Source organism: Tachysurus fulvidraco, chromosome 10, assembly GCF_022655615.1.
Source record: "Tachysurus fulvidraco isolate hzauxx_2018 chromosome 10, HZAU_PFXX_2.0, whole genome shotgun sequence".
NCBI classification, from domain to species: Eukaryota; Metazoa; Chordata; class Actinopteri; order Siluriformes; family Bagridae; genus Tachysurus; species Tachysurus fulvidraco.
This window is the reverse complement of record NC_062527.1, coordinates 23,073,523-23,088,168: the sequence shown is the minus strand read 5'-3', so window position 1 is coordinate 23,088,168 and position 14,646 is coordinate 23,073,523. Positions and strand designations below refer to the sequence as shown.

The 14,646-nt window shown below is 36.3% G+C and overlaps 1 protein-coding gene across 2 annotated transcripts; it reads left to right on the top strand.

Moving 5' to 3' along the window:
- The first annotated feature begins 1,035 nt into the window (after positions 1–1,035).
- Positions 1,036–4,555, top strand: LOC113638736. Of its 2 annotated transcripts, XM_047819986.1 has the most exons (6): positions 1,036–1,236; positions 1,526–1,876; positions 2,869–3,033; positions 3,160–3,218; positions 4,125–4,261; positions 4,437–4,555. In XM_047819986.1, exons 1-5 carry the CDS (start codon positions 1,167–1,169, stop codon positions 4,251–4,253), a joined length of 774 nt encoding a protein of 257 aa, XP_047675942.1. In that variant the 5' UTR covers positions 1,036–1,166; the 3' UTR covers positions 4,254–4,261; positions 4,437–4,555. The 2 variants fall into 2 exon arrangements, with proteins under 2 accessions (XP_047675942.1, XP_047675943.1); XM_047819987.1 differs by lacking the exon at positions 4,437–4,555 and having other exon boundaries at positions 1,474–1,876; positions 4,125–4,337.
- The last annotated feature ends 10,091 nt before the right edge of the window (positions 4,556–14,646 follow it).

The following is a 14,646-nucleotide window of genomic DNA, read 5'->3' as shown; positions in this document are numbered from 1 at the left end:
CACAACACATTTACTCTTTTTTAACACACTGAAAATGCTGTCTGTCAGATTTCTGAGAACATTAGAGGTATAATTTACACACTGTCTCACAACAGCAGTGTCCTGGGTTTACATTTACATTTACAGCATTTAGCAGACACACTTATCCAGAGTGACTTACAACTGAGCAACTGAGGGTTAAGGGCCTTGCTCAGGGGCCCAGCAGTGGCAGCTTGGTGGACCAGGGGTTCGAACCCATGACCTTCCGACCAGTAGCCCAACACCTTAGCCACTGAGCTACCACATCCCAAAGTTTAATCCTGTAACTAATCCCAAAGCTGTACAGTGTTTGATTTTATTCCAGATCTGATCTAATCATGTTGGTTGTGTGAAAACTAATTGTGTTAATATAAAACAATACATTTATAGAAACCTGACAAACATGTTTGTAGTAAATAAATACAATAAACTTTTTTCAGTGTGCAGAATCTAATTTAATCTGTGTGACCAACATAAGAATCTCCTGACAGCCGAGAAAACAGTTCCACAATGATGGAGTTCCTCGTTTTAACTCTGTTCTGACTGGTAACTTCTCTATATTCATCCTTCATCTATTCATCTCAGCTCTAACAGTCAGGACAGTAGATTAAAGTAACAAATAAACTAATGAGTTATAAGAATAAATGTGAGAATATAAACACACGGTGGCTTAGTGGGTAGCACGTTCGCCTCACACCTCCAGGGTCGGGGTTCGATTCCCGCCTCCGCCTTGTGTGTGCGGAGTTTGCATGTTCTCCCCGTGCCTCGGGGGTTTCCTCCGGGTACTCCGGTTTCCTCCCCCGGTCCAAGGACATGCATGGTAGGTTGATTGGCATCTCTGGAAAAATTGTCCGTAGTGTGTGAGTGAATGAGAGTGTGTGTGTGCCCTGCGATGGGTTGGCACTCCGTCCAGGGTGTATCCTGCCTTGATGCCCGAGGACGCCTGAGATAGGCACAGGCTCCCCGTGACCCGAGGTAGTTCGGATAAAGCGGTAGAGAATGAATGAATGAATATAAAATGAGATTTCAGAAGCTTATTGAACACCAGAACAGAACAGGAGACAGGATGTAGAGTCTCGTGGCTGACGAAGTTAAACCGGAAAACAGCAGAAACAGAAGACTTTTTATTCCACTAAGTGTCTGTTCACATGTTCAGTGGAGGATGTGTGTTAGACATGGCAGAGTTCCTGAGTGGGTTTAATCTACAGCTGATGATTGGTGAGTTCATTAATCATTATTATTTTATTATTATTATTATTATTTAGCTTTTTTTTTTTCTTTTTTACATTTTAGACTGTCCACATTAGCTGAAGAGAGATTAATGCTTTCAGTTATAACAGGAAGCTGATTTGAAATGAAGTTAGACAAATAAAATATTAAGATATAAATATAACAGTATTGTCTATATGTTAAGTGCGGCTCCATGGATGTAATGTACTGTGATCTGTGTGTTAGGTTTACAGAGTGCTGATGAATCTTCTCTCTTCATGTGGTGTTGATCTTTCAGGTGTCATCAGTCTGAGTCTCCTTCAGAACATTTCAGCTGATCTGTTATCTGTTGATCCTGGAGAAAACGTCACTCTGTTCTGTAACATCACTAATTATTCAGAGATATCGTGGTATCACATGAACTCAGGAGTCTTGAGGCAGATTATATCGACTGCACAAAGGAAACTGGACAAACTCTTTTATACTGATTATAATGAGGATAAGAGTCACTTTGCTATAACAGAAAGCAGCAGTTCAGTCAGTTTAGTGATTATTGGAGTTAGAGACACAGATCTGGGATTTTATTACTGTGGAGGTCGAAACAAGGGACACATTCAGTTTGGGAAAGTCATCAGTTTGAACTTTACAGGTTAGTAATACACTTCCATCCATCCCTCCATCTTCTACCGCTTATCCGGTGCCGGGTCGCGGGGGTAGTAGTCTAAGCAGGGATGCCCAGACTTCCCTCTCCCCAGATACTTCCTCCAGCTCTTCCGGGGGAATACCGAGGAGTAATACACTTTATTTACATTGTTTATTAATACTGTACTTTGTTTTTTATATTTATTTATAGACTTATTTAATATTTATTGCATATTATTATTATTATTATTATTATTATTATTATTATTATTATTATTATTATTATTATTATTATTATTATTATTATTATTATTATTATCTTGAGAGTTTACTGAAATTATTATTTAGACATTAAACATGAATTTATCCAACATTAAAACAGACAGTAAACATGAACATGGATTTATATAAAATGGGATTTTAAAATGATTAAACTAGAATTTTTATTTAATTTTATTTTATTTCATTTTTGTCATTTTAAAGGTTGAAGACTAAATGTGTTAATAATTGTGTAGAAGCTCTTTCAACAGGGACACATGTCTAGCTCCAGACTCCTGTATGGTGTCATAGTCATCATTTTATCTATAAAAGTTTGCAGGTCCATTAATTTTACAGTTAAGTCCAAACAGAGATCACTGGTCAGTTTATACTTTGTTCTTTTTGTTTAATTGTCTGTTCTTTTTGTTTCACTAATCTCATGTTTTTATAGTTTAAAGCATCAGTTTAGATGTTAAATGAAGTCACTGATGTTCACATAATGCACTTTATAAACACATGATAGTCTGAATAACCAGAGAGTCACGTGTGAATTCACAGTTACACGTTTTAGTCTTATGTGTGGAATTACAGTTCAACAGAACATCTATTATTGATCAGACTTGAGACGTTTCCTGGATTTAACAATAATAATGATTATAGCTGCACAATACTGATTATTATTTAAGATATGTTCTTCCAGGACACTGTACTGATATCTCTGTGGTTCTGTGTGTATTTTAGGTGGCAGCAGAAATGAGACTCGTTCTTCATCAGAGGATTCAGATTCACACCAGACTGGAGGAACTGAGAACATCTGGATTATACTTATGACCATAATGTGTGTGTGCTCCATCTCTGTCCTAATAATCATCATCTGCATGTGTGTGTTCTGCAGCAGGGTGGAAGGTAAAAGTGCTTTAACTTGTAGGTTAAACATTAAAGAATCAGACAGAAGTTTTGTGGTAATTATGTATTTATTGTGTCTAAATTTATTGTCTAATTTATATTAATGAACACAGAATTCTCTTTCAGGAAAATTATCATCATCATTATCATCATGCTGCAGTCACGACACCAGCTCCACTGAACAGGTATAAAAACATCCACATCCACAGAACTGCCTACATGTCACATGACTGCCATAAAACATAAATATACCTCTGTAATTAAAGAGACTTTATTCTCAATCTGGCTTCAAAACTACTTTAGTTTATTTATCTTGTTGACCAGTGTTATGTGGTTAAGCTTAGTGTTGTAATTACACTGTAAATATGTTGTTCACAGTCACAAGAACACAACACAGTCTATAAAATGAGATCCACTTGAGGCTAGATGTGACTGAGTAAGCAGCTAACTACAGGGTTGCAGCATCGGAATCTAGTTGAGTTCAGCTGGGAATTTTACTGAAACCTGGCAACCCTGTCCATATATTTAGAGTAATTGTCATTTAAATGTAAATTAAGCAAGAATTTAAACTTGTTTTTTTACCTTCTGTTTCTCGTTAATGTTTCCTGTATTTAAATTTCTCTATCTCTAAAAACTCTTTAAAACTTGACATTAAAGTAAAAACATTGTGCTGCTTTATTCAGTCTCACACACACACACACACACACACACACACACACACACACACACACACACACACACACACACACACACACACACACACACACACACATGGTCACCTTACACACACCTAGTCTGAAAGAAAACACTAAACCTCCACCGACTGTTCAAATGCTGTAATCTTATTTATTTAGTATGATTATCAGTTATCAATCCTGTATGAAGCCACAATAATAAGGTTATATAAGTGTTTATAATAAATAAGAAGTGTTTAAGGGTTAAAATGAGAAATGTGACCAGTGTGAAAGAACACAGTAAATATATGTGGAACACAATACAGTAAACAGAACAGTGCAGTTCATGTCAAAGTTTCCACAATAAACAGTAAAAATAGTGTTTAGTGCTGCTTCATCATCTGAATCTCTCTACAGGATGAAAAGATTCATCATGACAGTTTGCTGTATGACAGAAAGTTCACAGGATCTGTTAAGAACAACAAAGCTTCAGATTTGGACTGTGTGACTTACGTAACCTTCACCTCACAGCCACAGAGACACTGACCTACAGGGTGTCTATTATTATTATTATTATTATTATTATTATTATTATTATTATTATTATTATTGTTATTATTATTATTATTATTATTAATAATAATAATAATGAGAAACAGAATATTCTCTCTCTCTCTCTCTCTCTCTCTCTCTCTCTCTCTCTCTCTCTCTCTCTCTCTCTCTCTGCAGGACTGAGAAGTTGTAAATCCCTGGAGTTCCATCCTCATGTCATGATCTTGAGATTAATCTGGAGAACTCTCAGGTCACATGGACTCATGTACTAGATCAGACTTACTTTTCTAACTAACTTTTCTAAATGTAAATACTAAATACTAGACTAATTACTAATACTAAACTATTGTTTTAATGTTTTCTTTCTTATATTAAAGTATTAGAAAAATGTTTCAAGAGTTTTTTAATAAATGTGGCAAACACACTAACAGGAGACTTTTGACTCTTTAATTTTGGACCAACATGATTCTTACATGATTCATTTAATACATAAATAATAAATAAATGATATTTAATATATATATATATATATATATATATATATATATATATATATATATATATATATATATATATATATATATATATACCAAGTAATCACAGAGACAAAGTGGTTAAAGTGGTAAATCTTTAAAGCACTTCCATTCATCCAAGTCTAAGTCTACACTTAAAGCAGCTGAGGGTTGTTGGACGGTGTATGTTTGTATGCACACACTTGGCTTTCATTAACTTACATTAAATCAATGTCCACTCACCATTTGAATGCTAAGCGTATTTATTTTATTTAATGTGTTGGTTTGCATTGTTGGTAACAGCATTGCCTCGTGATACCTGTCACCTGAAGGAAGGTTCCTACCTATATTCACTCATTAATAGAACATTGACCCCTAGTGGACACCTTTACAAAGACAAATGCCTCTTACAGGTTTATATGCACTATGTAGGTCTAGTTTGATAAAAAAAAACACACCACAGTGTTCAGTGTTTGAATACTTTTGCAAGGCACTGTAGCTGATGTGGTAAGAGAAAGGAAACAACGTTCCTCCAGGAACATGGTGCTACATAGAACAACACAGACTACTTGGTGACTATGTTTCATTACACCACAGATATTGTAGCTCTACTTAGAGGAAAAAAACATGAGAGAGAAATAAATGCACACTGGTAGAAACATGGAAGAAAAGCCTCCTGAGTGACAAAAACACACAAAGATGATTATATATAAAATATACAAGGGACAAATCATCAAACTAATTTTGACCATTTTATTACCATTTAGGTCATGACAGATATAAATTTCAATTAGACCTACATTTAACCTAACAGATGATTTCAAAATATATACTTGTATAATTGTGATTATAAGTCCCTCTGTGATGTAAACATAATTCATAATTCTTTTTTAACAGCATTTTGCTTAATGAATGTAATCATAGCCTCGTGCATTGCTGCCATGCGCTGCTTTATTTACTGCACCTACAATTAAGTCCTACAATATGTCTGCTTATGTGTTGCCCAGATTTAATAAATGACACGATGGCAAGTAATTTGGTGTAGTGAGTCTATTAAACAACACAACGCAACACAGAGAACACACCGCTACATATGTTAAGAGTTGTATTTGTTTAGGTCATAAAAAGTAGTCATTGGTTTACACAGGAATAATATTCTAGATGTTTAAAAGTTTTGTTTTGACACAAACATACTCTCGGGTAATAAATGGCAATAAGACTATACGTTAATAACTTACACACACACACACACACACACACACACACACACACACACACACACACACACACACACACACACACACACACACACACAAACATAGTTCATAGATCATTAAAAGCAGTGTTCTTTTTATTGTATTTTGTTTATTTATTTTTTTGTACAGGTGAAGTTGCATACAGAAGGGTTATTAAGAGTTTGAAGGAGAGATGCTGGAAGCTGGTTTTAGTTAGTATAGGGAGAGAGATCGTGAAGGACTGTTCCAGTCTGCCAGATATTAAAATATGATTTAGGTAAACAGAACAGTGGTTTTAACCTCCCACTACTCCTCTGATTTTCTGGCTGTAACTGAGGCTGGATATCCACACAGAACACTGCTACACTAGCTGCTCTATCCTCTGTCTATACTTTTTCTCAATCACCTTGTCTCATTTAACCTTTAATCTCTATTCAGTTCCATGCAGTTTCAAAAGCCTCTATTAGAATTCCTGGAAGAAGTGAACACACTCCTCAGTCCTTCATGATCATTCTCCATATCATCTCCCTATCATCTCCCTTAAACTTATCTACAATGAGGGCAGTAAACTACTGTTTTCTTTTTATTATTAATAATTTGCCTACTTGAAAACAGCATATATTTGTCGTTGCCATGTCTTGTATATCACTTACTTTGTTGAATTCTTGATTATATTTGATCAGGACAGTAAATCACCTGCAAATCAGCATTTTGTATTAATCTGTTAATTATATGGGAACATTTTCTAAGCTGATTCCTCTAAAGTATTTAAAAAAAGAATTTCTTTTCTGTCTTTCCTGTAATTTATATATAAATAGATATACAGAACATCCTGAAAAACTGGTATTATTGTTTGTGTAAGAAATTTAATCTAAAATATTTGAGTGTATCTCACCTCCAGACGGTTGTTTTTCATACGATTTCTCTTCAGTTTTTTCTAGACGTTTTTCTGTAATGGAAAAAACATTATTCTATCATCTTGGTACAATAATGGCTTTTTTATGTTTAACTCTTCTGGATGATGCTACAGTGATTTACTGTAGATCAGGAACATGTGTAGGAACATGTGACTCACTAATAATGTAGCTCAATGTTAACATTCCCAGTCCTTCACTCCATTATTAACTGTTTTAACAAACTCTTATTATCTTACACTCTCCACTAAAATAAACACGATGGTCTGCTCCAGTGTTCCTCAACCTTTCTGGAGTACTGAACCCCATCACATCACAACAACATTGTCCATTTCACAACAATATTCTCTTTCAGCATGTGGAACAGTTTTACACTGCCATCTGTCCTATTTAGCTTTTGTAAATTCAACCTTGATTGAAAAACGTAGGATAACTTTTTAAAAATATTTTATAATCATTTTATGGACCTTTTCTTAATTTTATGAATGGCATATTACAAATCATTACTTCTTAATACTCTTTAATTATTTATAACGTTTTATATTCTTATTCTATTTTTACATTCTTATTTTCTATCTTTATTCTGTCTAGGAGAGTAGCTGATTCTGATGAGGTTCACTACTGAGTCTGGTTCCTCTCAACGTTTCTTCCTCAAATCATCTCAGGGAGTTTTCCTCACCACCATCACCCCACCCTTTTAAATGGTAACTTATTAGGGCTGGGCGATATGGCCTAAAATAAAAATCCCCGATTTAAATCGATTTTTCATATATATATATGTATGGGTAAAGGTAATTGGAGCGAGAGTAGAGGATGACGAGGATAGAGTTATGTGGATTCGCTGTGGTGACCCCTATAGGGAAAGTGCAGAGACGAAAGTGCAGGCACCTACTGGAACATCCACACAATAAGGCATCGTATTTTGTATATCCATAGCATATTAATCTGTATATTAATATTAATGCTGTCTGATCAATGTTTACATGTTCCTCTATTTTTAAAGTACATTACTGACTTTTGATGGAGATTAAATGTGAAAGAACTAATATGAGTTATATTGTGTTTGTTGTGTAGACTACAGTGATGCAGGATTGTAACACATGTACAGTGTGATTCTGCTGCCACCTGATGGATGGAGTACATTTAAGGGATTTCAGTAAAGGACATCTTGTTACTTTAGAGACATCATTCTATGTTTAAGGCATCCAGATAAGTCACATGTACATACATTAGAATTGAAAAGTCAGAAATTTATATCAACCCCTAAGACATTGAGACTTGTATGACGGATGATCTTCATAAACAGTTTAATCTCCAGTGTCACCATTTCACAGTCAGATATAAAGCTGTAATGTACATGTTTGTCACCTGACTGTTATTGAGTCTGTTCTCTTACAGGACAATGATGGTGATGAGCCAAGATGTTTTTATGAATCCAATCAGGGTTTGTGGCCTAATCACCAGACATTTCTCTGTGGAGACCCATACATGCTAATGAGTATTTAAATCTAAAGTATCTTATCTATTTAGATAAAGATTAATATAAATAATTGATAGATATCAGGGATGTCTCAATCTGATACTGTAATTTTTTTTTATAAATAATACACAAAAAGGCAAGATATGCAAAAGCTTAAATAACCCGACATGAATAAAATTAGTTATCACACAGATTTAACTTTACTTTAATAACTGTGTGATAACTGTTTTTATTCATGTTGTTATTTAAGCCTTATTGTGTATTATCTATTAAAATATTACAGTATCAGATTGAGACATCCCTGATATATATTATATATTTATATTAATCTTTATGTTGTTTAAATACTCATTAACACATGTAACCCTCTAGAGGCTCTTTAGTGAAATACACATATGTTGCATGTTTATCAGACATTTAAAATGGTGGAAAATATTTGATTCCACATTTTTATCATTTTTAGGAGAAGCCATGATCTTTGTGTAGACTAAAAGCAATCGCCTGTGCTACTGTATGTGTACAACATTCTCAGGGAGGAATTTTGTCTTGTCAATGTTACAGTGACCTGATCCTCACCCACAGACCCCCATGGCCCTGTCTCTTAACTCTTTCAGCTCTTCTACCTCTCCTTCTGCCTTGAGACCCTGGAAGAGAGAAGAGGCTTGTGTACTTAAGTGAATATGAATCCTATGTAATGAAGGAATTAATGTTCATAGAGGTGGTGAACAGACCTGGGGAGAAGTCTGGAATAGGTCTTGAGTAACTTATTATACTCTTATATTCTCTGCCCAGATAATAGTTATGGGGATCCATGGACCAAGTCTAGGGGTGTGTTCAGAGACACAGGTCTGGTGATTAGGGAACAAACCCTGATTTAAATCATAAAAAAACATCTTGGCTCACCACCATCATTGTCCTCTAAGAGAACAGACTCAATAACAGTCAGGTGACAAACATGTACATTACAGCTTTATATCTGACTGTGAAATGGTGACACTGGAGATTAAACTGTTTATGAAGATCATCCGTCATACAAGTCCCAAAGTCTAAGGGGTTGAAATATCTCACGTTTCACTTCTAATGTCTGTACATGTGTCTTATCTGGATGCATTGTATAGAAATATGTCTCTAAAGTGACAAGATGCCCTTTTCTGAAATCCTTCAAATTCACTCCATCCAGCAGGTGGCAGCAGAATCACACTGTACAAAAATTCCTGTTAGTTAAAATAAATCACGTGTGGAATTCAGGCGTAGAAAAAAACACGAGTTGATTAGTAGAAGAAGTTTGTCCCATTTTATTTCCATCAAAAGCAGACATTAGACAGCATTAATTATTTAGTACACAGCGTCTGTAATGTTGTAATCAGCTTGTAGGAGGTTCTCTGTTTGTGATCCTCATGCTCGTCCTTATCTGGGCCATCAGGAGACACTTGTGTAGGTCACAGAGGTCAAATCAGATGCTTCCAGCTCAGCTTCCTGCAGAGTGAAATGTAGGTTAAAATGAGCTTGAAATGACAACATGAGCTTTTTACTTTGCTTTAATAATGACATGATTTCAACTTTTTCTTTAAGCCACATTTCATCAGGAAGGTAGGTTTCTGGTACCTTATTGTTTGAGTCCTAGTAGAAAAACCCTCTGAAAAAAGAAACAAAAAACACATTTCAGAACACAGTTTTTCACAAACCTAATGTTTTTGTTACACACAGTCATTGTGTACGAGTGTATACAGGCTGCTGTGTGACCTGCCACAACATAGTATAATAAATACATTAAGGAACATGTGTGTGACAGGGTGAACTTTGTGAACGTTGGTCTTTAAGATGAAAGTTCTCACCCTTGGAACAGTACAGAGAGGAACAGATGACAGTTACAGAGACAGAAACTGCACACACACATGATAGGTTTATAGCAATAAGCCCACAGTGTGCAGGAAGTGCAGATTCTTGTGTGTCTGACTGATCAGTCTTATGATCATCTGAAACACAGAGAGAAACATAGATATCTGAAACTCAGAAACACCATAAAGTCAGCTCAAAAAGGTAAGTGTATCATGGTTGCTGTCTGTGCTGTAAAAAAAATTCTATATTTAAAATACAGTAGAAATGCTACAGTACAAATCTGTATGTCACAAAATAGGCAATAACTGTAGAATTTATGGGAAAAACATGTCAAATTTAAGCAAGTTATCAATTATTATCACATTAATCTTAATAGTTTCTTACGGGGAAAATGTGAATGTTTATTATCTGTACAGTGTAACTTAAATCTTGAATTTAAATCTTAATGTTATTAAATCTACAGCTAGTGTCATGAGATGATCCTGTCACAGAAAATGTTTAATGAATTTGTAATAGCTTTTTAGTAGTGTTGTAGTAGTAGTGTCGGTCTCGAGAACACTTTTTAAAGGTCTCGGTCTCGTCTCGGTCTCAGAGAAGAGGACTCGGGATTTCATTTCAAGACCGGTCAAGAACAAAACTGAGGGCATATCACGAAAATTATTTGTTAACATCGTTACTGTGATTGGACAATAAACTTCTGACCAAGAGCTCTAATTTTAAATGTTTTTAGTTTTTACTCCCCTCCCTGCTCCGCGCTGCGCTGTGCCGCACCACGCCGTCAACCCCCGACCCCCACATCAAGTATTGAAACACAGATAAGCAAATACTTTTGATGCGATCCATGATACAGATACTGACAGTGACAATGCACTCTCCTTCTGGGCCAAAAACCATGACAGATACCCTCAACTCCACAATCTGGCCATGAAGGTGCTGTTGGTCCCTGCCTCCTCTGCACCAGTGGAGAAGGTTTTTAGTAGGGGGGGCATTATAATGAGACCCCATCGTGCACGTTTGGGTCACAAAAAGTTGCAAGCTCTAATTTTTCTTAAATGTAACCAAATGCTACTTTAAACAAATTTCCCATTGATCATATTTGATTTTTTTTCCTCATTAACTACAGCTTTATGTTTATCCTTGGTGGCGAGCTTGTTAGGAGTGTTTTGCCACTGCAGTTCATTCAGGTTTGGCATATAATGTCATCAATGTTTAAGGTTTTCCCAATTACAATTTTTGTAATTTTATGGCTGAAACACCTGCATTGTGTTCAGTGGATGGCAAACCATGAAAAAGGAGTTCTGAATAAATGGTTAAGTTAATTTTAGCTCTTAAGTGTTTGTTCACATTTATTTGCTTATAGAATAAAAAGATAAATTCCCACATATCTGCAGTGCCTTTTGATTATCTTATCAAAACTTCTCTCTTACACACTCACACACATGAGAGAAGTGCCAATCGTGCATGTTCCACATTTTATCATAAGTGTGTAATGCAATGTGGGGACTTGCACTGGTCTTGGTCTTGACTTGGTCTCGACCCTTCAAAGTCTTGGTCTTGTCTTGGTCTCGGTTTAGGTGGTCTTGACTACAACACTACTCTTTAGAATAAAAAACATTGTTAACTGAATTTAACGTTTAACATGTTTTATTTCATGTTAATGGAAACTTTTAAACTTTAAATCAGACAGTTCTGAGCTGCAAAAACATGGTTATGAGCCGTAATTATTACAGTGTAAACCTTGAGGTTTGTCTGGTATAAACTATTTATAACAAAATAAACATGTAAATTAAACTGTTATAAACTGTAAAATATACAGCACATAACCAAAAACATTGGATGGTTACTAACTTCCCCCTGCTTAACTCTGACAGATAAAACTACTAGGACCTTGTACTTGTACTAGGGCCACATGAAGCCAGAAGTAAGCGTTCTGATTTCAGAGTAACTCTGGATGGTCTTTCTGTTTCATGTGCAACAGTAAAAGACTTTGGTCTGATTATTGACTCCGGTTTGTCATTTGAATCTCACATAGATAATATCACTAGAGTCGCTAGGGCAGCCTTATCAACTCTGAAATATTGCTAAGATAAGAAATATGATGTTACTAAATGATGCAGAAAAACTAGTTGATGCTTCTGTTACCTCAAGGTTAGATTGTTGTGATTAGATTAGATTAGATTAGATTAGTTTAGTTTAGATTAGATTAAACTTTATTGTCATTTCACATGTACAAGGCAATGAAATGCAGTTTGGCATCTAACCAGAAGTGCAATAAGCAGCAAGTGAAAGATGTAGAGTATTAACATTATGATTACAGTATTAACACTATGATTACAGTATTTTCAGTATGATTACAGTATTAACACTATGATTACAGTATTTACAGTATGATTACAGTATTTTCAGTATGATTACAGTATTTACAGTATGAACAGGATAATATACAGATGAATATGCTATAGATATATAAGATATGATGCCTTACTGTCTGGATGTTCCAGTAGGTGCCTGAACTTTGCACATAATGTTCTTCTTCTACTTCTTTTACCTTTGTCTTTTCCCGTTAGAGGGCCACTGTGAATCATCTGTTTCCACCTAACGCTATCATCATCATCCTCTACTCTCACACTAATTACTTTCATGCCTTCATTTAACACATCCATAAATCTCCTCTTTGTCCTTCCTCTTGACCTCTTTGTCCTTCCTCATGACCTCTTACCTGCAGCTCCATCTCCAACATCCTCCAATATAACCATCTCCCTCTTCTGTACATGTCCAAACCATCTCAATCTAGTCTCTCTGTCCCCAAAACAGCCAACCTGAGCTGTCCCGCTGATGTGCTCCTTCCTAATCCTGTCCATCCTCATCACTCCTAAAGAGAACCTCAACATACTCATCTCTGCTACCTCCATCTCTGCCTCATGTTACAGTCCTCACTGTTACAGTCTCACTGTTTCCTCACTGTTACAGTCTCTAACTGACACAGAAGAGCTGCTCTCACTACTGTCTTCTACACCTTTCCTTTCATTCTTGTTGACACTCTTCTGTCACACACACACAACACTCCTGACACTCTTCTGTCACACACACAACACTCCTGACACTCTTCTGTCACACACGACACTCCTGACACTCTTCTGTCACACACACACACAACACTCCTGACACTCTTCTGTCACACACACAACACTCCTGACACTCTTCTGTCACACACGACACTCCTGACACTCTTCTGTCACACACACACAACACTCCTGACACTCTTCTGTCACACACACACAACACTCCTGACACTCTTCTGTCACACACACACAACACTCCTGACACTCTTCTGTCACACACACACGACACTCCTGACACTCTTCTGTCACACACACACGACACTCCTGACACTCTTCTGTCACACACACACAACACTCCTGACACTCTTCTGTCACACACACACAACACTCCTGACACTCTTGTCACACACACACATGACACTCCTGACACTCTTCTGTCTCACACACACACACACAACACTCCTGACATTCTTCTGTCACACACACAACACTCCTGACACTCTTCTGTCACACACACAACACTCCTGTCACTCTTCTGTCACACACACAACACTCCTGACACTCTTCTCCACCCACTCCAACCTGCCTGCACCCACCTCTTCATCTCTTTTGTGGAATTCCCACTGACACAACACTGTCTATTTATCCAGGCTTGGGATGGAACAGAAGTCACTGGCTTACAACCCTTGTGGCTCGATTCTGGTTGGAGTCTCGACACCTGGTGGTGCTCATTGCTGCTGGATATGGCTTCATGTGGACAGCCTGGAGACCTGCAGGACTGCTGTGGATAGAACCACCTGGAGATTATGGTGCTGACTTTAAATTGCTGTTACAATGTTCTGTTTTGTGCTTGGCTCCATAACTGAACAACTGAAGCCTTTCGGCATGAAGGAATTAGTGTCATATTGATAATGATCTCAGAAATTATGCTGATTTATTAGTTGTTCAGGAGTTCTTGGTTACAAAGCCTCCTCAACTCTATACCACTGTAAAAAGAACATTATTTATAATCCCACACTCTGATGTCACCCAAATGAGGAAACGTTCCTTTTTGAATCTGGTTTCTCTCATGTTGTCTCAGGGAGTTTTTCCTTCCCACAGTTGTTCTTATTTATATATTTGTAAAGCTGCTTTGAGATAATGTCAATTTAATAGAATCTCTGCTGTAGAGACTGGAGGTGTTTATGTGGGAAATCACATCAGATGGATCTGTTATTTTCAGGCACAACACAATAAATAAATGAATAAATTAATTAATAAATTAATAAATAAATTATATCTGTGATCTCAGCTATTTTTCTTGTAGTTATTTAAGCTTTAGCATATCCTGCTTTACTGAGTATTA

What these genes read in the sequence shown, in the direction of transcription:
- LOC113638736 (XM_047819986.1), top strand. Translation starts at nt 1,167, where the DNA reads ATGTTCAGTGGAGGATGTGTGTTAGACATGGCAGAGTTCCTGAGTGGG. An exon ending in TAATCTACAGCTGATGATTG is followed by an intron (nt 1,237 to 1,525) that starts GTGAGTTCATTA and finishes TTGATCTTTCAG; the next exon opens with GTGTCATCAGTCTGAGTCTC. An exon ending in ACACCAGCTCCACTGAACAG is followed by an intron (nt 3,219 to 4,124) that starts GTATAAAAACAT and finishes ATCTCTCTACAG; the next exon opens with GATGAAAAGATTCATCATGA.